This window comes from Schistocerca cancellata, chromosome 2, assembly GCF_023864275.1.
Source record: "Schistocerca cancellata isolate TAMUIC-IGC-003103 chromosome 2, iqSchCanc2.1, whole genome shotgun sequence".
NCBI classification, from domain to species: domain Eukaryota; kingdom Metazoa; phylum Arthropoda; class Insecta; order Orthoptera; family Acrididae; genus Schistocerca; species Schistocerca cancellata.
The window spans coordinates 480,729,737-480,754,052 of record NC_064627.1 but is presented as its reverse complement, the minus strand read 5'-3'; the positions used below and the strand labels follow the sequence as shown (position 1 = coordinate 480,754,052).

The 24,316-nt window shown below is 44.2% G+C and overlaps 1 protein-coding gene across 1 annotated transcript in view; it reads right to left on the bottom strand.

Annotated features, from left to right (window-relative positions):
- Positions 1–22,406, bottom strand: part of LOC126155465 (brachyurin-like) — a 45,467-nt gene extending 23,061 nt beyond the window's left edge. The window contains exons 1-3 of the mRNA XM_049916230.1: positions 22,219–22,406; positions 10,083–10,252; positions 7,756–7,884 (exon numbers count right to left, since the gene is read on the bottom strand). Of these exons, the coding sequence (XP_049772187.1) occupies positions 7,756–7,884; positions 10,083–10,252; positions 22,219–22,406 (487 nt within the window). The remainder of the gene's footprint in view (positions 1–7,755; positions 7,885–10,082; positions 10,253–22,218) is intronic.
- Between the last annotated feature and the right edge of the window lie 1,910 nt (positions 22,407–24,316).

Below are 24,316 nucleotides of genomic sequence, written 5' to 3'. Positions count from 1 at the left end.
CAAGAATTTCGCGTTGTGTGGTATCGCGGGACTTAGTCTCTGAGAGGGGAGCAGCCCCGCGCTTGGTGTGAACTTTCCGCGAAGATAACGAGGTGGAATATTAGACATGTATTTCGCGATGAGATTGTGAATGATCGAACTGTGTCAAATGGATATGCGCTCGAGTGTAATAGTAATTCTAAGTACGACCACTTTCGCTATTAGTTTGCTTTCTGAATAAACATTATTATAACCGCAACTGTGTGGCCTACATCATTTATGGATCGTTAATTTAGTTCCCGATATTACCGTTACTGTTATTATATGTTATATTAACTTTGTATTTCGCAAACTTGCCATCAGCCACACAATTTAACCAAAGGATCAAAAGTGCCTAGTTTAGTGAGTGCTATTCAACCCCTAGATGGGTTTGAACCAAGACATTTCGACGAAGAGGAACCGCATGAGAGCCCGAACATCTTTAGGATGTTAACTTGCAAGAGCGTGGGGAGTATGCTCTGCGAAAGCCACATGCCAGCAGGCTATTGGACCGGGACACTCAGTTAACACATTATTTCCCATTTGTAACGCAAATATTTTACTTTATTTTTATATAATCAGTGGAACTTTTAAGCTTTGATTGCTGTACCTAAAGGTTGAACCGACTTTCATAGTGCCTGTAAACTGCAAAGAAATAATTTTTCTCTAATTTGCTCATTTCAGGAAAGGAATTAATTTGGCAATTTTCTATCTTCTCACTTGGCTACACTGTCTACCTGCTGGTACTTTCTATACAACAATGAATTGTGATTTAGTTTTCCGGGATGTTTTTTATTGACATACAGTACAGATGTCCATGTAACATTCAATATATTTCAGATTTCCTGAAGTAAGTGTAATATTAATTTATTTTATGCATCCCAATGATGAGACAATGACATGTTACGTTATCACTCATTTGCAGATGCGCCTATTACTGTATACATGTTTTATATACAAGAATTTTTATTTAAGTTAGTGAGATCTGCTTTCTTTACATTGTATGACATTTTCTACGGGGTTAGGTAGCAGAGTGAAATGCTCCCTTTCCCGTTTTACGATTTCAACTGGATAAAAACATGCTACGTGGATTTGCAGTTGAAGAAGTTGTAGCAGAACTGGAAAGCTATGAAGCGAGTGAGAATGAAGCTCATGAATTAGCAGATGAATAAGGCACCGAAAAAATTGTGCTGAACAGTGACTATATTGTACAAGATGTATAGTAGCAGGTACTTTAGAACTTATAACCAAAAGGGATGAAGCTAGCGTTACCGGGTTGGGTTGTTTGGTGGGAAGAGACCAAACAGCGAGGTCATCGGTCTCATCGGATGAGGGAAGGACAGGGAAGGAAGTCGGCCGTGCCCTTTCAAACGAACCATCCCGGCATTTGCCTGGAACGATTTAGGGAAATCACGGAAAACCTAAATCAGGATGGCCGGACGCGGGATTGAACCGTCGTCCTCCCGAATGCGAGTCCAGTGTGCTAACCACTGCGCCACCTAGCTCGGTTAGGGTTACTGTTTCACCTCCAGAAGCTAAGAGAAGAAAAGAATTATGACTTGGAGTGGAAAGTGTTGCTTTTTCCACAAAGAGACGCAAATGTAAGTGGTATATATCTGAACCAACGTACACAATGAGCAATGAATGCAGAATGTCTAGAAAATAAGTCTGTGCCCCATGTTTTGAGGATTTTTTTCTAAGGAACTAGTGAATACTATTACAGAATAAAGCAGGGTCTATGCTTGCCAACAGAACAACATAAATTCTCTTCTAATGAAAATATATCTAATATCCTGTGTTGACATTCTACATCTGAGTGGGTATCATGAGCCTCCTTGTGAGACTATATACTGGGAACACGCCTTGATGTACTGGACAAGCAGATATCACTTTATAGGACAAGGATAAGATCAAAGAAATGGTGATGGCCATTATTCACCCAGTTGATTGGTATTTGCATGATAAACACATTGAGCGCATATAAAATCGCTAACACAAACGAGAAACTCTTACTTTTGGATGTATGAAGGAGAAAAGTGATGATGTACACTTCAAAGCAAACAGGTTCAACACCGAAACAGAGAGAAACACAAGAAAGCAAATTGATGGGAGAATAGGTGAACACAGATATACGACTAGACCCAGGAAACCACTTTATTGTGTCAAGTAAAAAACAGAAGAGATGTGCATATGCACGGGACAACTATAAAAATGTATGCTAGGAACAGTGTTGATGAACATGACATTATTATGTTTCTTTTTATACTGAATAGACACTCAATAATATTACAGTGTGTTTATTTTGTTCACGATTTTTCTAATAGCGTTCCGCATTGACAACAATATTGTGCATATTGATAGCTAATTTTGGCAATGTCCCAAAAATGCGACGGTCTATAGCTTTTGTACTAATATACTGAAATGTTTCAAAACGGCTTTTTCTTTCATTTATCACTCGGGATATTACAGTATGTAAATAAGTTTGAAAAAATAAGATAATAAAGTTTGCAAGCTTTAAGACCTGAATAACATACACTGATGGGTCAAAAATTTATGACCACCTGCTTTTTAGCGTGTTGGTCAGCCTTTGGAACGCAATGCAGCAGCGCTTCGGCGTGGTATGGACATGACAAGTCCTTCATAAGTTTCCGCAGGTGCGTCACACCAGATGTCTGCGCACAGGTCTGGCGACTGGTAGCGTCGCAGATGTATTCTATGGATTTCAGACCAAGCGCAGTCGAGGCCATCAGTGTTAGTTTACTATTGTGCTTCTGAGTCCAGTGCAGTGAGTTTCTGGGCTCGTGACACGCACAGTTATCATGCTGAAAGATACCACTGCTGCTGGGGAAGTCGATCCTTTGACCACTGCAACGTAACTGGAGATGTCTTTGGGTCAATATGGAAATACTTAAAGGTCTTCTCATGCGGAGCCGCATGTTCAACAAAGTGCTCTGAAAGACTTGTGCTGCACCAGCCTTATATTCTGTGGTCAGGTTTGCCAGAGATGGACGCGTATCCTGCTTTACAGAGAAGGCATGTTTCCGCCTCTACTTCCTGTGATGAGGCGTGGACATCCAACATGTTCTCCTCTACTCGTGGTTTCATCGTTCTTCGATATTTTCTATAGATACAAACGGCAGTATCATACGTACAGCCAACCAGCTTCGCTGTTTCCAAGATGCTCATTCCCAGGCGCAGGCCATAATGCACTCTAAGGGGGGAAAAAGCGACGCACCGTGAAGAAATTATCCGAATAGCACGGTAATCTGTAGATGTTATGTACATGTACAGACAAACAAACGACTACAATTTCAGGAATATTGCATCTTTTATTCAAAAGTAAAAACTTCGCAAACTGAACAAGTCAAGTGTTGGTCCACCTCTGGCCCTTACGCAAGCATTTATTCGGCTTGACATTCATTGACAGTTGTTGGTTGTCCCTCAAGGAATATCGTGCCAATCTATCCAATTGGTTCCTTACATCGTCACAATACCGTGATAGTTGGAGTGCCTTGTCAATAATTCTCCAAACGTTCTCAATTGGGGAGAGATCCACCTACCTTCCTACTCGAGAGAGAGTTTGGCAAACACGAAGACAAGCAGTAGAGATTCTCGCTGTGTGCTAGCGGGCATTGTCTTGCTGAAATATAAGCCCAGGATGACTTGCCATGAAGGACAGCAAAACGGGGCTTCAAATGTCGTAAATGTACCGCTGCCTTATAATGGTGCCACGGATGACAACCACAGGGGTCTCGCTATGAAATTAAATGACATCCCAGACGGTCAAATGGCTTAAATGGCTCTAGGCACTATGGGACTTAACGTCTGAGGTCATCAGTCCCCTAGACTTAGAACTGCTTAGACCTAACTAACCTAAGGACATCACACACATTCATGCCAGAGGCAGGATTCGAACCTGCGACCATAGCAGCAGCGTGGTTCCGGACCGAAGCGCCTAGAACCGCTCGGTCACAACGGTCGGCCTAGACGGTCACTCCGGGTGGCTGCACCATATGGCTGGCCAACAGTTAGGGTGGTATACCACTGCTGTCTGGGGCATCTCTGGCACACGACCGTTAAGTTGGTATCCCACTGCTGTCTGAGGTACATCCAGACACGTCTTCAGCCTGGAATCTCATTGGCTAGACAAGAATTTTCTTGAGTGATGAGTTCTGCTTCGAACTGAGCCCCGATGACCAGAGAAGGCGTGTCTGGACACGGCCTGGACATTGGTGGGATGACAACCTGACTGTCACTCGCCATAACTCCAAACAACCAAAAGTGATGGTCTGGGGTGCCATTTGATAACAGAACCCCTTTGTTGTTATCCGCCGCACCCTATGGCCCATTTTGTTGCCCTTCATGGCAAGCCATAGTAGGCTTGTATTTCAGCAAGGTAATGCTCGCCCACATACGGCGAGATCTTCTACTGGTTGTCTTTGTGCTTGCCAAACCGTACATTGGCTAACAAGGTCGCCGGATCCCACCCCAACTGAGAACGTTTGGAATATTAAGGGCAAGGCCCTCCAACCATCTCGCGATTTTGACGACCTAACGCGCTATTTGACTCAATTCGGCACGATATTCCTCAGGGGGACATTCAACAACTCTATCAATCAATCCCAAGCCGAATAGCTACTTGCATAAGGGCTAGAGGTGGACCAACACGTTACTAACTTTCTCAGTTCATGAAGCTCTTTCTCTTGAATAAATTATCCAGTTTTTCTGAAATTGTATTCATTTGTTTCCCTTTACGTGTACATCACATCTATCCGTTTCCATCCCATTTGGGTAGTATCTTCGTAGTGCGTTTTTTTTTTCTTTTTTTTTGTCTTAGAGTGTGAAAGTCCCTTATGTCAGTGGATTTCCGGCCATATCGTCGGCAGAATGAGACTCGCATCTGCTCACTTATTTACCTTCCTTGCCATGTATCGTGCCGCAGTACCACATGGCTGCAATCGTTCTGGCGGTGGGCACCAGTAAAAATGATCTATTAATTTTATACACGAGCTGCCCGGTATAGCCCTAGGAAATGGTTTACAACTGTTATCAGTTCGTTGGGAAGTTATAGCACATTTCTATGCTTCACAAATTACACGTTCTTGTTCGCCATACTTTTTTAAAATTGATTGTTGCAAGTCAAAGTAATGTATAGATAGACAAGAAATATTCCGAGAACACTCAGTATCAGCTGCACACTAATACTAACGTTAACGCTATTTCCAGTACAATTAAAAAGTACTGCACGGAAAGTTTATAATTTTCGAAGTGTGGCACTGGGAGAACGTATGTAGAATTTGAGCAGTAACTTTATTCTGGGTCACAATTGCGTATGATTTATTTAGATACAGTTGGTTCAACTTTTTTTTTTGTTTTTCAGGTAACCTTTGCCATCACCTTCAACATCCAAACTGCAGTTACAACTTGTCAACTTGTTTCTTTCATTCACACAACTCACTGGCGCCCAGTGTAGTGCAGTACTGCTCTGCTGCCTGTGCTGACAACACAGTAAAATTCTGCTCTGGAGCTAGCATAATAATAAAAAAGGTGTTTTATATGTGTCAGTATTAGTAATACTACTAACTGGCCGAACGTGGGGATTTCACCTTTCTATCATCCTACATACTTCAAGTATTGATCCGCCCCACCCTATGATTAATTAATTCAATCAGTCAAAAAAGTAAAGAAGGGTTGCATTGTTGAAAGGGAGACAGACCCTGAGTGGTGAATTCAGCTGCCTCGTTGGGAAGGATTTTCTTTCACCTCAGAAAATGACCCCTTTCCTTGCGGACATGTGAGAGTTGGGATTCATCTGCATTTGGTGAGTGCAGCTGAGTGTAATGGATGTGTGTATAGTATGGTGTTCTGTTCATGCCGCAGAGGCCCTGCTGAAAAGTAATGCCTTTGAATTTGTATGTGAAAAGTCTTAAAGCGTTTTAAATAAAACAAACATTGTTGAAACTCACATGTCTATTCTTCATGTCTACATATTTCCTCTGCCGCTAGATGGCTCTGAATTGTAGTAAGCCGCGTGAGTTAACCGTGCGGTCTGAGGCGTCTTGCACGGTTTGTGAGGCTCCCCCCGTCGGAGGTTCGTGTCCTCCTTCGGGCATGGGTGTGTGTGTGTTGTCCATAGCGTAAGTTAGTTTATGTTAGATTAAGTAGTGCGTAAGCCTAGGGACCGATGACCTCAGCAGCTTGGTCCCATAGCCCTTACCACAAATTTCCAGTTTCCAATTGTAGCATCTAACATGGCATTGTGTAATGTAACTATATCAATGTGTGAGAAACCGTGTGTTGTGTTTCAAATTCGAAGAGTTCGTCCACATATGCAGCACCCTGTCCTTTGGTATGACAATGACAGACCACACATGAGCGCCGCTACACCTGCAACAATCCGACACCTTGGCTACACTGTCATCGATCATCATCCATACAGTCCCATCTTGACCCCATCCGACGTTCAACTATTTCCAAAACTTAAACAACACCTTCGATTACTTCACTTGGATAGAGATGAACTGGTGCAAATAGAGGTGAGGTGTGGCTCCCTCAACAAAGTCATACATTCTACAGTGATAGTATCAACAAACTGAGCTCTCTTTAGGAGAAATGTGTTCATCACCAAGGTCATCCGCTACCTCAGCTGAGTGGTCAGCATGTCTGACTGTCATGCAGACAGGCCAAGTTCGATTCCCAGCCGAGTTGGAGTTTTTCTCTAATCAGTGGCTGGGTGTTGTATTGTCCTCATCATCATTTCATCATCATCGACAAGCAAGTCGCCCAGTGTGGCGTCATCTGAAAAGACTTGCAACTAGGTGGCGGCACTTCCCCACATGGAGCCTCCTGGCCATGAACGCCGTATGATCATTTCATTTCATTTCTGGGATGACTATCTTGAGAAATAAATATGAACATGTAAAGGCAAAGGTGTAGAATGTTAATAATGTTTCTTTTATTTAAAGAGCTTAATACTTTCACAAGAAAAAAATAGGATGCAATACTTTTCAGTACACTTTGGATACTGAAACGTAGTCTGATAATCAGGAACATAACGCCAGTCAAATACTGACAGTACTTCATGTGCCACCAGGATTCGAAACAAATTACCTTCAACCCGAGCACTACCACTCAGGCATGCATTAGTGACCTCAGCTACAAAGGCTGGTCATTTTTATTAGTATTTCTTTTAAGAGAAGAGTTTTACTTTTAGTACTATCTGTGTAATTTTTATGATATTAATAAGACTTTAAAACCTTTTGTTGTGTAATAAGCGTTTGTGACTCATATTGTACTGCTGCCTTAGGGGCAAAGGAATGAAAGAACAATAAAGGAAATATGGTTACTTAACAAAACGTAAAACAGTGATTAGTGGATACTATAAGAGTCTTATATGCTAAAAGAGAAAAAGTTGAGAACAGACCACTATTGTAAAAGATTACAAAAATCTTTCACAAAGCCAAAGCATTTGGCTATGGAGGAGCTTCGGCAATGGAAAAACTGAAGTTGGTATTGTTAACATGTCCGCCATAATCAGAGGATCTGGCATCTTCCGCAATTCATTTACATCCAAACTTAAAGAAATTTCCGAAAAAAACGCATTTTCAACCAATGAAAAGTTTTGTAAGTGTAGATGAGTACTTTTATGGCCTTCCAGAATCGCACGTATGGAGTTGTGTCTCTGGAGCTGTTTCATAGCCTGATGCGCAAAACAGCCTGACCCAGTGCGCAAAATACCCCCCTGCTGCCTAATGAGGCAGCTCACAATGGGAGCCGCCGACAAGCGCAGCCCCGTGTCTGCCAGGGAGCTGGAATGAACGAGACATTCTTCGACTGCTTTGGTGGGCTGGTTGGCGACGCACTGTGCTGAAAGATTCGAGGCACACGTCCTGCAATCTTTCTCATACGATTTTACAATAAGTAATAGGTAAAAAAATTGATTTTACCTTACTTATAGCTTTATATGTCAACTTTATGGTGAAATACTCTTCATTTCGCTAATGATCATACTTATTGTGATATTTGCTTGTAAGAAGACGCTGTGCGACATTCGAAAAAGTTTGCAATGAAAAATATGAGCCGCTGTGATTTTGCGTTTCGTGCATATTACACCACATGTTGCTCCATTTGAAATTTAGCTAGGATTTGGATTTTTCTTTAGATTTGAGACGAGATTTCTATCTGTTTACAATTCAGAACTGTAAGTTTTAAAAAGCTATTGATTAGCTATTGAAAAGAGGGAGAAAATCCATTTGATTGCTACAGAATTCGCAATTTGCTTTTGTCTGAATTGTTAACCATTTCTCATTTCAAGAAGCATCATTAGTTATGATGAATGGCTATATTTCTTTTGTTGACATGTTTAAGTTTGCTTTTTTGCCAAAATACATTGTAAGTAGACGGTTTAGGTTTTTATGTTGGTAACGTCACGTAGCGCTCTGTATGAAAATCACTGACTGTGCTGTGTGCAGTCTGTGGCTGGTTTGCAGTTGGAATATTTGCTATTGCAGTGTTGGGCAGTTGGATGTGAACAGCGCGTAGCGTTGCGCAGTTGGAGGTGAGCCGCCAACAGTGGTGGATGTGGGGAGAGAGATGGCGGAGTTTTGAGAGCGGATGATCTGGGCGTGTGTCCATCAGAAAGAGTAATGCCTATCAGTAGTTAGAGCCTTCAGTAGTTAGAATTATTTAGCTGGCAGTATTGGCGCTCGCTGTATTGCAGTAGTTCGAGTAACGAAGATTTTTGCGAGGTAAGTGATTCATGAAAGGTATAGGTTATTGTTAGTCAGGGCCATTCTTTCGTAGGGATTATTGAAAGTCAGATTGCGTTGCGCTAAAAATATTGTGTGTCAGTTTAGTGATGATCAAAATAAGTAAAGAGAGAAGTGCCTGAGTACGTTCAGTTTTGCTCATCTGTTTGAAAATCAAATAACGTAAGAGGTTTATCAGCACAGTCATTTATAAATTTTCTAAGGGGACGTTTCAACATTATAAATTGAAAAAATTCACCTTGCATTAGCTACTGCGACAGGGTCTTGAAACAGAGTATCATATTAGCAAGCAATAGTCGACCTGAATGGCAATACCTCACAGGAAACCTCATTGTGTTGGTCTCCTGTAACATAAGAGGAAGTAAGTTCACATTTATTTTTATACTAGACAATTCTCTTTTCAGTAGCTTTCAATGACTTTTTAAAATTTTACAGTAATGGATTGAAAAAAAAGTCAATAAAAACTGTAGCTATGGCTACATCTAGGTTGAGTAGAAAGTTCCATACATACAGCAACATGCTCTCCTTGTTGTTTGCTATCATTTGCCAAAGCGTGGTTTTGATATCTCGAACGGTTTAGGAGGCATGAAGTATGTTGTGAATATTTCATCCTCACGCGCAGGCGATCGGAAGTGAAATTGCTACATAAATTCCATTTTCTCAAAATTGGAGACAGATAGAGACATCCTTTCAAGCCTAAAGTAAAAAATCTGTATCTTAGCTAAATTTGATTTGCAGCAACATGTAGTGTAATATGCACCAAACTCAAAATCATAGCGAGTCATATTTTCCACTGCAAATTTTTTCGAATTTCGTGCAATGTCTTACTTAACTGCAATATCACAATAAATATGAGCGTTAGCGAGATGATGGGCACTTCAACATGAAGCTGGCATATAAAGCTATATGTAATGCGAAAATAAAATTTTTTTGATGAATAGTTTTTTATAAAATCGTGTGCGAAACACTACAGAGGTAACGGAGAGCGCATGACATCCTAGCCGTAATGGCACTGCTGCACCTTGACTAGTGGACTGGCCAGCGTTCATGTGTGCACCCTTAGACGCATATACTGTAGCTACGCTGGACCAGTTGGCTCTCAGATTACTACCTTTCTTTCTGTTCTTGCACTTATAGATTTACAGTCTTTCCACTACCCAGCACGGCATAATATTTATCACCGAGGCAGTGTGTTCCCCAATGACTCAAATATAACTAAAAGTACAGGAATATACTCGTACATAATTATTTTCTAATAACAGAAACACGTTTTGACGTTAAAGTTTGGAACCTTACCGGTGAGCTCAACGTCCTGTCCAAGGTTGATAACGGCGACGTCTCTGGTGATGTAGTAAGGATCGTACTGCTCATGGACTATGGCTTCGTACGAGGTGATGGTGATGCGGCCGGCCTCAGATGCCGAATCTGACCTTACGCCACCCAAGTAGATCCTCCATATCGACGCCCTAGGGACACAAGCACTCTCTTATTGTTTGTGCTGGTTCAGCAGTTTCTTTGTGGCACACTGTTGCTCATCTTAAACTGAAACACTGTAAAGGAAATATTCAGATCATACGAATATTTATCCTGGTTCCATCTGTGTAGCCATTGAACTGTTTTTCTACCTTTTCGTTCTTCTCTTCTTCTTCGTCACCAGCAGTATGTTCCATCTGTGTAACCATTGAACTGTTTTTCTACCTTTTCGTTCTTTTCTTCTTCTTCATCACCAGCAGTATTTGGACTGGTTGGAAACTCTCCACCTAGATCTATTACAATCCAAGATTCTTCAATTTAGCTCAGTTATTGACTCCATTATCCATTACTTATTTTAAAAATTGTCTAGTTTCTTTCCTTATAAATCACCTTCTTCATATTTACAAGGGATCAGCTGTGGCGTATGCACTTTCGTCTTTGTTTTCCTACTTTCCTAAAAGCTGTTTTCTTTACCAATTATCTGAAGGATTTCAGTTTGCTAATTCTGTCCTTCTGTTTTATCTTTAACAGGCATCTAAAACACCATACAACAAATGCTGTGGAAGATTTTATTTCTTCACACTGTGAGTGTTCCACTGTTATACCGGATGGAAATGCCAACGGATTGAAAATTATACTCTGAGTGATTTCTTTAGAAGCGCTCTGGGTATATTGCCACTTCAACTTATAAAATACTTAAAATCTCAAATGTACAGACGTTTTGTCCGAGGTGCAGCAGCCCACCTCAGGAAAAAGATTACCCTGAGGAAGGTCGCTGCAACTTCTGCAAACAACGGTACATTTTCATATTTTATGCATTTTATAAGTTGACGAGGCAATAGAACCAGAATGCTTTTGATAAGATTAACACCGTCTGTGGAAGCCTATGCGTTTATATCGATGTACAGTAAGTTTTCGGAAAGCCACCTATTTGCTAAGCTATTTCATGGGTAAATGGTGAATGGGTATCCAGTTACTGATCTGTAAGACAGTTTCGTTTTTATCAAAGAAAACAAGACATATGAAAGAACGATATTGTACAGCGTTGCCTAACGATGGTCTTGCAAACCGGAAGCCAGCTAATAATATAAATAAATACACTAGAATATACATTGTTTGATAAATGTAACGCCATCCTGGATTCAGGAGCGTGGGACAGCGGCTGGTCGATGAAATGTAGCAATTCTATGCCAACAGCCGTTACAGCGATATTGTTTTATGAGGTGACCAGTTTCGACGTTCCAGTAACGTCATCTCCGGGCACGTCGCATAAATGATACCAAATACCACTCGAACATGTGTAAGACAAGGAACCAATATGGTTCAAATGGCTCTAAGCACTATGGGACTTAACATCTGAGGTCATCAGTCTCCTAGACTTAAACGTAACTAACCTAAGGACATCACACACATCCATGCCCGAGGCAGGATTCGAACCTGCGACCCTAGCAGCCGCGTGGTTCCGGACTGAAGCGCCTAGAACCGCTCGACCACAGCGGCCGGCAAGGCATCAATATTCGTATCTGACTCCATAGATATCTTAACTTCATGAGCATATGTGAACAGTTCATCGTTCGTGAGGGAATGTGTCCTAATTGAACGGAAGGACTGAGGAGCGACTCCTAAGGGTCGTTCACCGTTCCGTCCATGTCATTCTCGTTCTCGCCTCGGTCTCCTTCGGTTCGTCTCGTTGCTCGTTCTAGTTCTGCCCTTCCTTGGTTGGTTAAAATGGCTCTGAGTACTATGGGACTTAACATCTGAGGTCATCAGTCCCCTAGAACTTAGAACTGCTTAAACCTAACTAACCTAAGGACATCACACAAATCCATGCCCGAGGCAGGATTCGAACCTGTGACCGTAGCGGTCGTGCGGTTCCAAACTGTAGCGCTTGGAACCGCTTGGCCACCCCGGCCGGCGATAATATAACAGTTCCGTTCTTAACCAACTAATGAGTTCACCGGTTCTTGTTCAGTTTCAAACCGTTATCGGCATTTTTATTTGTGTAGCCGTTCAGCGACCACTGCAAGTAATTTATTATTTATTACAATCATTTATTGAAATTAATACAAGAAGTCCTATTCCTGGACCTCATTTTTTGAAAACAAAGTGACCTACTTTCCATTTTAACTTTCGCAAGCATCTGTCAATGCCAATATTTAATTTTGTGTGAATGTACTGCTACTACACAAAGTTTTATATTTTACAAAGTATACATGTATAAATATGACTGAGCTGGAATAGAACTGCAAACTCACTACGTTTGCAGCGTACCCACCAGTTGACGTTATTCGGGTGCAGTGCCTTGACAAAATGGTGACAAAAAAAGAAAAGAGTTTTTGTGTATTGGAATATGCAGTATGTTTATCAGTTACAAGAGCACAGCGTCCTGTTAGAAGGAGTTACGGAGAAGTGCCAGATAAACAGAGCATTGTGAGTTGGTATCGACAGTTTAAGATGCTGTTTTCTCTGCAAATGGAAAAGTACCTGTCGGCCAAGTGCACTAGATACGAGCGTGGAGAGAATGAAGGAAAATTTCGTACGCAGTCCAAAAAAATAAACGGTCCGCCCAAGCCGCGGACATCGAATACCGCAGAAAACTGTGTGGAAGACTTTGCGACGGTGGTTACGTATCGAACCGTACCGCCTGCAGGTTATGCAACAATTAAAACTGGAAGATGATGGCAGGCATCTTTAATTTTGCATCACAATGCAGGAAGCACTTGCGTATCAACATTTAACCTCCAAGTTGATATCACTAACGAAGGAAACTTCCACTTATCGGTCAAGGTTAATCGCCGCAATGTGAAAATGTGGGGCACTAAACACCCTTATGAAATTGTGTCAAATGAGCAAGATTCGGAGAAGGTAAAAGTTTTCTGTGCGGTGTCAGAGACGAAGCTGTTTTGGCCGTTTTTCTACTGTGAGAAGACTGTGACGGGTATCACTTGCATCGACATGTTGAAGTTACGATTGTTTCCACAACTGACAGGTGATTTAGAAAATTTGATCTTCCAACAAGACTGGGCATCTACTCACTGGCCCATCGATGTTTTCGCTACCTAAACAGCGAACTTACGCATCGCTTTATTGGGCAAAGAGGTGTAAATGATGGCCCTGGGTCTTGCGATTTTTCCCTTTGGTGGTACGTTAAGGACCGTGTTTACGTACTCGCACTGCCAAGAACATTGGGACACCTCAGAAAATATATCAGTGCCACTCTGTTGACCAATGACAGGATTTTGCTTCATAAGTTCTGGAACGAACTTGACTACCGCTTGGACATGTGTCATGTGACCAGAGGGCCACTCATGGAAAGTTTGTATCGGACAAAATGCAAACTTGTTGAATTTACGGTTCAGTTCATGTATGAAACATATTTGCGTATGTAGTATGTTGGAAAATATACAGATTTGAAAGCGAATGAATCAGTCATATTACCTCGGTACATCTTCTCAGAACTGTTAAAAAAGAAAATTTTGCAATAAAATAAAATTAATTTGTTAAAACAATCCCATGTACCGTTCTCAGTTGTGAGTTTCTGAGACATAGCTGCTAATATTTTGAAGGGATTAAATGATTGTCTGTGTACTTGGTGTCCATTGTGACCTGTTTTCGCTGCGTGGGTCACCAACTTCTTTACTGCAAATTTCGAAAATTTCTGAACTCACTTCAGTTTGACGTGTATGGGATATTTATGTAACAACGGTTATCTTACGGAATTTCCTTCTTCGATTTCCTTCATCTCTATGATGTCCGAACATCAATTTGCTGAAGGAATACGACGGACTTCTTAAAAGAACTAGATAAATTGACTTTAGAAGACTGGAAGATTTCCGACCTGTATCATGTGCAAAACAGCTCCGGACCAATAACGACTTCGCCAACACCTAGAGCAGAAGTTTTATAGCTATAAAGTCATAGGTTCGAATCTCATTGGTAGTAATTTCTTTCACATTTACTTTAATTCCAAACGTATCAACAACTGTGGAATTACAATTTTTTATCGTATTGGAATTTTAAGCTTAAAATGTTCAAATGTTTGTCAAGTATTATGGGACTTAACTGCTACGGTCATCAGTCCCTAAGCTTACACACTACTTAAGCTAAATTATCCTAAGGACAAAGACACACACCCATGCCCGAGGGAGGACTCGAACCTCCGCCGGGACCAGCCGCACAGTCCATGACTGAAGCACCTGAGACCGCTCGGCTAATCGAGCGTGGCTAAGGTAAGTTCCCGTGCTTGCAGAGAATAATAGTGAATGCAAGAGTTTTCACCTTTTTTTGCAAGAACACAATTATTGTCATTATTGGAAAATAACAGAGAAACACTGATACTTGCCAACAAAATAACATACACAACAAGAAATATTACGAGGAAACGAGGAGTACATGTGGCATATAGAGCCAACAATACACTGCAACAGAGATTAAAAATATCCAACCCCCAGCACAGATAAATTTAGCGAAGCATCTTAACTTACCAGCTTAACTGCTAAGATTCTGATTCAGGATATATAGGACAGACGTGTAGGAATTTCAGGACAAGAGACTCGGAACGTTTAGGAGCACTGAGAAGTGACAGCATACATTCCACATTTTCGGACCACCTAATTAAAAACAACCACCACCCCAGTGTCACAGCAGCAGGCTCCAGATGCTAAAAGACAGCAATCATCTATACTCTTTTCACAATATAAGAAAATTATCACATCGAAAACGGTATCACACAGGGCAAAAAAAGCTATCAATGACCCAACAGTACTCTTCAACGAAACGTTCTTCTTTACTGGAAAAGAACTATCAAACAACACACAATAAATTCTCTTTCACACACAATGAAAACAGAGGGAACGAATTAAAATTTCACGGCTGCCAATGGGGAATAAAACCGCTTCAGTAACGTAAATTGTGCAGTGAAACATGTGTCCAAGGCACTGCATCATAACGAGAGACAGAATTCACCAAAGAGCAGGAGAAACGTGAGTAAATGTCGATAAAATGCAAAACATAATCCAGAGATAACAAACCACGGCATACTAAAGCCTCACAAAGTTTTACCGATATCCACAGGTATACTAAATAAATAAACAGCAATAAAAAAGAACATTTCGGCAAACATATAAAAACCAATTATAGGTCAGTAAAAGTCAACTTCAGAAATGGTAAACCTAAGAAACGGGAATACACCGCGATTTTACCGAAATATACATTTTTAAAGGTTGCACTCTAAACGAAAATTTAATCAGACGATGCCGTAACAGCCTTATCTTTGCAGGCCACATGGTGTATGAATTTAGACCTGTGGTTGATTTGGCCGGCAGACACAGGACACACACCATGTAAGGTGAAGCACATACGTAATTTAAACAACAACAAAATCCGATGTAACATGTTTCTTAACCTAAATAAAAATTGTGTGTATGTATTTCAGATAAAGGGAAAGAAAAAACAGCACCCTACAACTGTGGTGAAAGTGTAAAAGTGTTAAAGTAATAAATAATTGCGTACTTGCAAAAAAGGCGACCCGCTTTAATTAAATATTGCAGTTTTTGGGATTCCTCGCCTCAGCCTGTAAAAACCGAACCCTTGTAGGATCGCTTTCTTGTCAGTCTCTCTCTCTCTCTCTCTCTCTCTCTCTCTCTCTCTCTCTGTCTGTCCGTTCGTCCGACTGTTAAGAACTATTTTTCTCGGGAATTAGTACACGCATCAAGTTCAAATTTATATCAAATACTAAGATCTGTGGCCTCTAGGTGGTGCAAAATTTTTAAGCTTCTAAGCCAGTGTAATGAAAAGATAAGGCCAATTGCGTCACATATTTTGAGACTCACTTTACAAAACTCACTGTACAACACCTATAGGGTGCTTCCCGTTGACATAGAATCTTGAATTTTGGCAAAAAGGAAGGTTTCACGTAATAGTAGAGGAAAAAATCGAAATCGTTAATTAATATTTCTTTTGTCGTTTGTCATCCGACTTCAAACTAGATATTAAAACATTCTCGAAAATCTTGGAATCCCTGGTACTGATATATTGCAACTATCAATGTCTATTACAGGCGAAAGCTGCCAATACCGTGGATTTCCGGAATGGATAAACTGTGTAAATACATAGTTAAGTTTTCACGAAATCCTCAGCGCACCAGGTGTGAGCAGGACTCGAGCACTGAGTGTCCCTTGCAAACTTAGTTATGTGTACAGACAGCTCATCCATTCTGGGAATGCCATTTTTGCCCGTTATCTAATAGTATCAAGGTATCAGTCGCAGGGATTTCAAGATTTTCGAGAATGTTTTAGGCCCCGTGGGATTAGCCGAACGGTCTAGGTCGCTGCAGTCATGGGCTGTGCGGCTGGTCCCGGCGGAGGTTCGAGTCCTCCCTCGGGCATGGGTGTGTGTCTTTGTCCTTAGGATAATTTAGCTTAATTAGTGTGTAAGCTTAGGGACTGATGACCTTAGCTGTTAAGTCCCATAACATATCACACACATTTGAACACATTTGAGAATGTTTTAAATTCAACACCATAAATGTGACATAAAATCATGCAGGAGGCAGCCGACTACCATTATTACAATAATCAGTACGTCTGCATTCAAGCTGACTGGGGCGCAAAGGTGAAAGTCAAACATCAGGCAAGGAATGACTTTATTGTTCATACGACGTGTTTCGGAATTTACGCATCGTCACATAGCCAGGAGCGACTACTGCACTTAGGTAAAGCGTTTCAAGCTGTATGTGAAACAAACATTCGCAGAGTAGTCCGCGACACGTATCATACGAGCAATAAGTTCATTCCATGGCTGATGTTTGACTTTTACTGTAGCGAGCCAGTCAGCCTAAATACACTCCTGGAAATGGAAAAAAGAACACATTGACACCGGTGTGTCAGACCCACCATACTTGCTCCGGACACTGCGAGAGGGCTGTACAAGCAATGATCACACGCACGGCACAGCGGACACACCAGGAACCGCGGTGTTGGCCGTCGAATGGCGCTAGCTGCGCAGCATTTGTGCACCGCCGCCGTCAGTGTCAGCCAGTTTGACGTGGCATACGGAGCTCCATCGCAGTCTTTAACACTGGCAGCATGCCGCGACAGCGTGGACGTGAACCGTATGTGCAGTTGACGGACTTTGAGCGAGGGCGTATAGTGGGCATGCGGGAGGCCGGGTGGACGTACCGCCGAATTGCACAACACGTGGGGCGTGAGGTCTCCACAGTACATCGATGTTGTCGCCAGTGGTCGGCGGAAGGTGCACGTGCCCGTCGACCTGGGACCGGACCGCAGCGACGCACGGATGCACGCCAAGACCGTAGGATCCTACGCAGTGCCGTAGGGGACCGCACCGCCACTTCCCAGCAAATTAGGGACACTGTTGCTCCTGGGGTATCGGCGAGGACCATTCGCAACCGTCTCCATGAAGCTGGGCTACGGTCCCGCACACCGTTAGGCCGTCTTCCGCTCACGCCCCAACATCGTGCAGCCCGCCTCCAGTGGTGTCGCGACAGGCGTGAATGGAGGGACGAATGGAGACGTGTCGTCTTCAGCGATGAGAGTCGCTTCTGCCTTGGTGCCAATGATGGTCGTATGCGTGTTTGGCGCCGTGCAGGTGAGCGCCACAATCAGGACTGCATACGACCGAGGCACACAGGGCCAACACCCGGCATCATGGTGTGGGGAGCGATCTCCTACACTGGCCGTACACCACTGGTGATCGTCGAGGGGACACTGAATAGTGCACGGTACATCCAAACCGTCATCGAACCCATCGTTCTACCATTCCTAGACCGGCAAGGGAACTTGTGTTCCAACAGGACAATGCACGTCCGCATGTATCCCGTGCCACCCAACGTGCTCTAGAAGGTGTAAGTCAACTACCCTGGCCAGCAAGATCTCCGGATCTGTCCCCCATTGAGCATGTTTGGGACTGGATGAAGCGTCGTCTCACGCGGTCTGCACGTCCAGCACGAACGCTGGTCCAACTGAGGCGCCAGGTGGAAATGGCATGGCAAGCCGTTCCACAGGACTACATCGAGCATCTCTACGATCGTCTCCATGGGAGAATAGCAGCCTGCATTGCTGCGAAAGGTGGATATACACTGTACTAGTGCCGACATTGTGCATGCTCTGTTGCCTGTGTCTATGTGCCTGTGGTTCTGTCAGTGTGATCATGTGATGTATCTGACCCCAGGAATGTGTCAATAAAGTTTCCCCTTCCTGGGACAATGAATTCACGGTGTTCTTATTTCAATTTCCAGGAGTGTATAAAACTACTGACTGTTTAAATTTTGACGAAGGATAACAAGTGACAAATGAAATATTTTTTATGTGTGATATATTTAAAAATTAACAATTTCGGATATTTCCCTTTACTTGCACTATGAAAATCTCCTTTTTGCCAAATTTCATGATTCTAGGCCAACGAATTACTTAGCGAATATTACACTAGTCGCCATTGAAATTGCTCCACCAAGAAGAAATGCAGATGATAAACGGGTATTCATTGGACAAATATATTATGCCACTGACATGTGACTACATTTTCACGCAATTTGGGTGCATAGATCCTGAGAAATCAGTACGCAGAACAACCACCTCTGGCCGTAATAACGGCCTTCATAGCCTGGGCATTGAGTCGAACAGAGCATGGATGGCGTGTACAGGTACAGCTGCCCATACAGCTTCAACACGATACCACAGTACATCAAGAGTAGTGACTGGCGTATTGTGACGAGCCAGTTGCTCGACCACCATTGGTCAGACGTATTCATTGGTGAGAGATCTGGAGAATGTGCTGGCCAGGGCAGCAGTCGAACATTTTCTGTATCCAGAAACGCCCGTACAGGACCTACAACATGCGGTCGTGCATTATCCTGCTGACATGTAGGGTTTCGCAGGGATCGAATAGAATCAAGGGTAGAGCCACGGGTCGTAGCACAACTGAAATGTAACGTCCACTGTTCAAAGTGCCGTCAATGCGAACAAGAGGTGACCGAGCATGTAACCAATGGCACCCCATACCATCACGCCGGGTGACACGCCAGTATGGCGGTGACGAATACATGCTTGCAATGTGCGTTCACCGCGATGTGGAAAAACGCGGATGCGACCATCATGATGCTGTAAACAGAACCTGGATTCATCCGAAAAAATGACGTTTTGCCATTCGTGCAGCCAGGTTCGTCGTTGAGTACACCACCGTAGGCCCTCCTGTTTGTGATGCAGCGTCAAGGGTAACCGCAGCCATGGTCTCCGAGCTGATAGTCCATGGTGCTGCAAACGTCGTCGAACTGTTCGTGCAGGTGCTTGTTGTCTTGCAAACGTCCCCATGTGTTGACTCAGGGATCGAGACGTGGCTGCACGATCCGTTACAGCCATGCGGATAAGATGCCTGTCATCTCGACTGCTAGTGATACGAAGCCGTTGGGATCCAGAACGGCGTTCCGTATTACCCTCCTGAACCCATCGATTCCATATTCTGCTAACAGTCATTGGATCTCGACCAACGCGAGCAGCAATGTCGCGATAGGATAAATCGCAATGGCGATAGGCTACAATCCGACCCCTATCAAAGTTGGAAACGTGGTGGTACGCATTTCTCCTCCTTACACGAGGCATCACAGCAACGTTTCACCAGGGAACGCCGGTCAACTGCTGTTTGTGTGTCAGAAATCGGTTGGAAACTTTCCTCGTGTCAGCACGTTGTAGGTGTCGCCACCGGTGCCAACCTTGTGTGAATGCCCTGAAAGCTAATCATTTGCATATCACAGCATCTTCTTTTTGTCGGTTAAATTTCGCGTCTGTAGCACGTCATCTTCGGGGTGTAGCAATTTTAATGGCCAGTAGTGTAAAATATGTAACGTAAATGGCGGTTTGTTTTGATTGCATTCACTTAAAAGCTTCAATTATTTACACTGCGAAGATAGCAGAGAGCTCAGTATGTAACATAAATTTCAACTTGACGTATCCACCCGTTCCTGCGAAAGAGGAGTTTCATCAGTCGGACAGAGAGGCGGACAACACAGCGATAATATAACAAATGGTTCAAATGGCTCTGAGCAATATGGGACTTAAATTCTGAGGTCATCAGTCCCCCTGAACTTAGAATTACTTAAACCTAACTAACCTAAGGACATCACACACATTCATGCTCGAGACAGGATTCGAACCTGCGACCGTAGCGGTCGTGCGGTTCCAAACTGTAGCGCTTAGAACCGCTTGGCCACCCCGGCCGGCGATAATATAACAGTTCCGTTCTCAACCAACTAAGGCACGGAAATCTAAAAATGAATGACACCTTTTATTTTTAATTATCGATCGTGTGTAACTGAATTACAGTTTGGTACAGACATACACTCCTGGAAATTGAAATAAGAACACCGTGAATTCATTGTCCCAGGAAGGGGAAACTTTATTGACACATTCCTGGGGTCAGATACATCACATGATCACACTGACAGAACCACAGGCACATAGACACAGGCAACAGAGCATGCACAATGTCGGCACTAGTACAGTGTATATCCACCTTTCGCAGCAATGCAGGCTGCTATTCTCCCATGGAGACGATCGTAGAGATGCTCGATGTAGTCCTGTGGAACGGCTTGCCATGCCATTTCCACCTGGCGCCTCAGTTGGACCAGCGTTCGTGCTGGACGTGCAGACCGCGTGAGACGACGCTTCATCCAGTCCCAAACATGCTCAGTGGGGGACAGATCCGGAGATCTTGCTGGCCAGGGTAGTTGACTTACACCTTCTAGAGCACGTTGGGTGGCACGGGATACATGCGGACGTGCATTGTCCTGTTGGAACAGCAAGTTCCCTTGCCGGTCTAGGAATGGTAGAACGATGGGTTCGATGACGGTTTGGATGTACCGTGCACTATTCAGTGTCCCCTCGACGATCACCAGTGGTGTACGGCCAGTGTAGGAGATCGCTCCCCACACCATGATGCCGGGTGTTGGCCCTGTGTGCCTCGGTCGTATGCAGTCCTGATTGTGGCGCTCACCTGCACGGCGCCAAACACACATACGACCATCATTGGCACCAAGGCAGAAGCGACTCTCATCGCTGAAGACGACACGTCTCCATTCGTCCCTCCATTCACGCCTGTCGCGACACCACTGGAGGCGGGCTGTACGATGTTGGGGCGTGAGCGGAAGACGGCCTAACTGTGTGCGGAACCGTAGCCCAGCTTCATGGAGACGGTTGCGAATGGTCCTCGCCGATACCCCAGGAGCAACAGTGTCCCTAATTTGCTGGGAAGTGGCGGTGCGGTCCCCTACGGCACTGCGAAGGATCCTACGGTCTTGGCGTGCATCCGTGCGTCGCTGCGGTCCGGTCCCAGGTCGACGGGCACTTGCACCTTCCGCCGACCACTGGCGACAACATCGATGTACTGTAGAGACCTCACGCCCCACGTGTTGAGCAATTCGGCGGTACGTCCACCCGGCCTCCCGCATGCCCACTATACGCCCTCGCTCAAAGTCCGTCAACTGCACATACGGTTCACGTCCACGCTGTCGCGGCATGCTACTAGTGTTGAAGACTGCGATGGAGCTCCGTATGCCACGGCAAACTGGCTGACACTGACGGCGGCGGTGCACAAATGCTGCGCAGCTAGCGCCATTCGACGGCCAACACCGCGGTTCCTGGTGTGTCCGCTGTGCCGTGCGTGTGATCATTGCTTGTACAGCCCTCTCGCAGTGTCCGGAGCAAGTATGGTGGGTCTGACACACCGGTGTCAATGTGTTCTTTTTTCCATTTCCAGGAGTGTAGAATATTACGTAATTACATATTAAAGGAGCGGTGAATGTGTAATAATGGTCGGCTCCCGTGAAGGACCCGCTACCAGTGAACTAGTTCCCATCTGTACATAGAACTGCAGTAAGGTTTCGTTAAGATGATGAAACTGCGCAGTCGTTGCTGGGACAGTGTGACAGCTGGCCTACGGTACTCACCCGTAGGCGCAGTGGGCGGCGGTGAGGAGCCAGCGCGGCGAGACGAGCGACCCGCCGCAGAAGCTGGAGTAGTCGACGGTGAGCGCCGCCTGGTGCGGGAACTGGCCGCGCGCCGCCTCGCTGCCGCCCACGATGCGCTGGCCGCCGTACGCCAGCGCTGCAACCAGAGGTCGGCTCTCAGCTGACATTTTCACGCATTGGCTGCTTTGTTCATCTCTACGGAGGATTATAGCGTTTCTATCGTAAAACGCATGTTTCATAAGATGTGCAGATATCGTAGCAAGAAGGTATTGCCAAAAATCAGGCAACATTCCTCACACAGAGAGAAATAAAATTCGTTGTACGGAAACTGGTCCATAAATTCTTTATTTCCGTGTTAGAGCACATTTTCTACTTCTCTTCATAACCATACTAATCATGAGAAACGCAAAGAAACGGAACATATCAGCATTGCACGAAAAGTTCCCTTACAGGAAATGTTCAAAATGCCCTCTGAGTTACAGGCTGAGACTGCCATAGGCTATCTAGACTGTCGTAAGTAAGCGCAGACTACAGCAGTTTCCCAGTAGCTTTTTTCAGGTAAGTTCGCAAATGTGTGACATGTACATCACCTGTGTTGCATACCTATTGGGCTTTACCTCATGTCGACCACATTACTTAAGTATGCGATCAGTGTATCACTAAATTCTCCTACACACCGGAAGTGGTGAACCGTTTGGAAACTGAGTGAGGATGTACACTATGTGATCAACAGTATCCGGACACATGGCTGAAAATGACTTAAAAGTTCCTGGCGCCCTCCATCGGTAATGCTAGGATTAAATATGGTGTTGGCTCGCCCTTCGCTTTGATGACAGCATCCAATCTCGCAGGCATACGTTCAGTCAGGTGCTGGAAGGTTTCTTGGGGAATGGCAGCCCATTCTTAAAGGAGTGCTGCACTGTGGGGATGTATCAATGTCGGTGCGGCCTGGCACGAAGTAGGCGTTCCAAAACATCCCAAAGGTGTTCTGTAAGATTCAGGTCAGGACTCTGTGCAGGCCAGTCCATTGCAGGGATGTTACTGTCGTGTAACCACTCCGCCACAGACCGTGAATTATGAACAGGTGCTCGATTGTGTTGAAAGATGCAATCGCCATCCCCGATTTGCTCTTCAACAGTGGGAAGCAAGAAGATGCTTAAAACATCAATTTAGGCCTGTGCTGTGATAGTGCCAAGTGAAACAACAAGGGGTCCAAGCCCCCTCCATGAAAAACACGACCACACCCTAACACCACCGCCTCCGAATTTTACTGCTGGCACTACACACCCTGGCAGATGACGTTCACCGGGCATTCCTCATACCCACAGCCTGCCATCGGATCGCCACATTGTGTAACGTGATTCGTCATTCCACACAAAATTTTTCCACTGTTCAATTGTCCAATGTTTACGCTCCTTACACCAAGCGAGGCTTCGCTTGGCATTTACCCGCGTGATGTGTGGCTTATGATCAGCCGCTCGACCAAGAAATCTAAGTTTTCTCATGTTCCGCCTAACTGTCATAGTAGCTGCAGTGGATCCTAATGCAGTTTGGAATTTCTGTGTGATGGCCTGGATAATTGTCTGCGTATTACACATTACGACCCTCTTCAACTGTCGGTGGTCTCTGTCAGTCAACAGACGAGGTCGGCCTGTACGCTTTTGTGCTGTACGTCTCCCTTCACGTTTCCACTTCACTACCACATCGGAAACAGTGGACCTAGGGATGTTTAGGAGTGTGGAAATCTCGCGTACACACGTATGACACAAGTGACACCCAATCACCTGCCCATGTTCGAAGTCCGCATGTTCCGCAGAGCGCCCAATTCTGCTCTGTCATGATGTCTAATGGCTACTGAGGTCGCTGATATGGAGTACCTGCCAGTAGGTGGCAGCACAATGCACCTAATATGAAAACCGTATGTTTTGGGGGGTATCCAGATGGTTTTCATTACATAGCGTAGCTTCTGCTCACCTACGTTACATTTATCACACCCTAAACAGGCACATTTTAACAGGTGAGCAGGTGGTAACTCACGGACCCACACGTATCTGTGCATTACCACATTTTGGCGCTT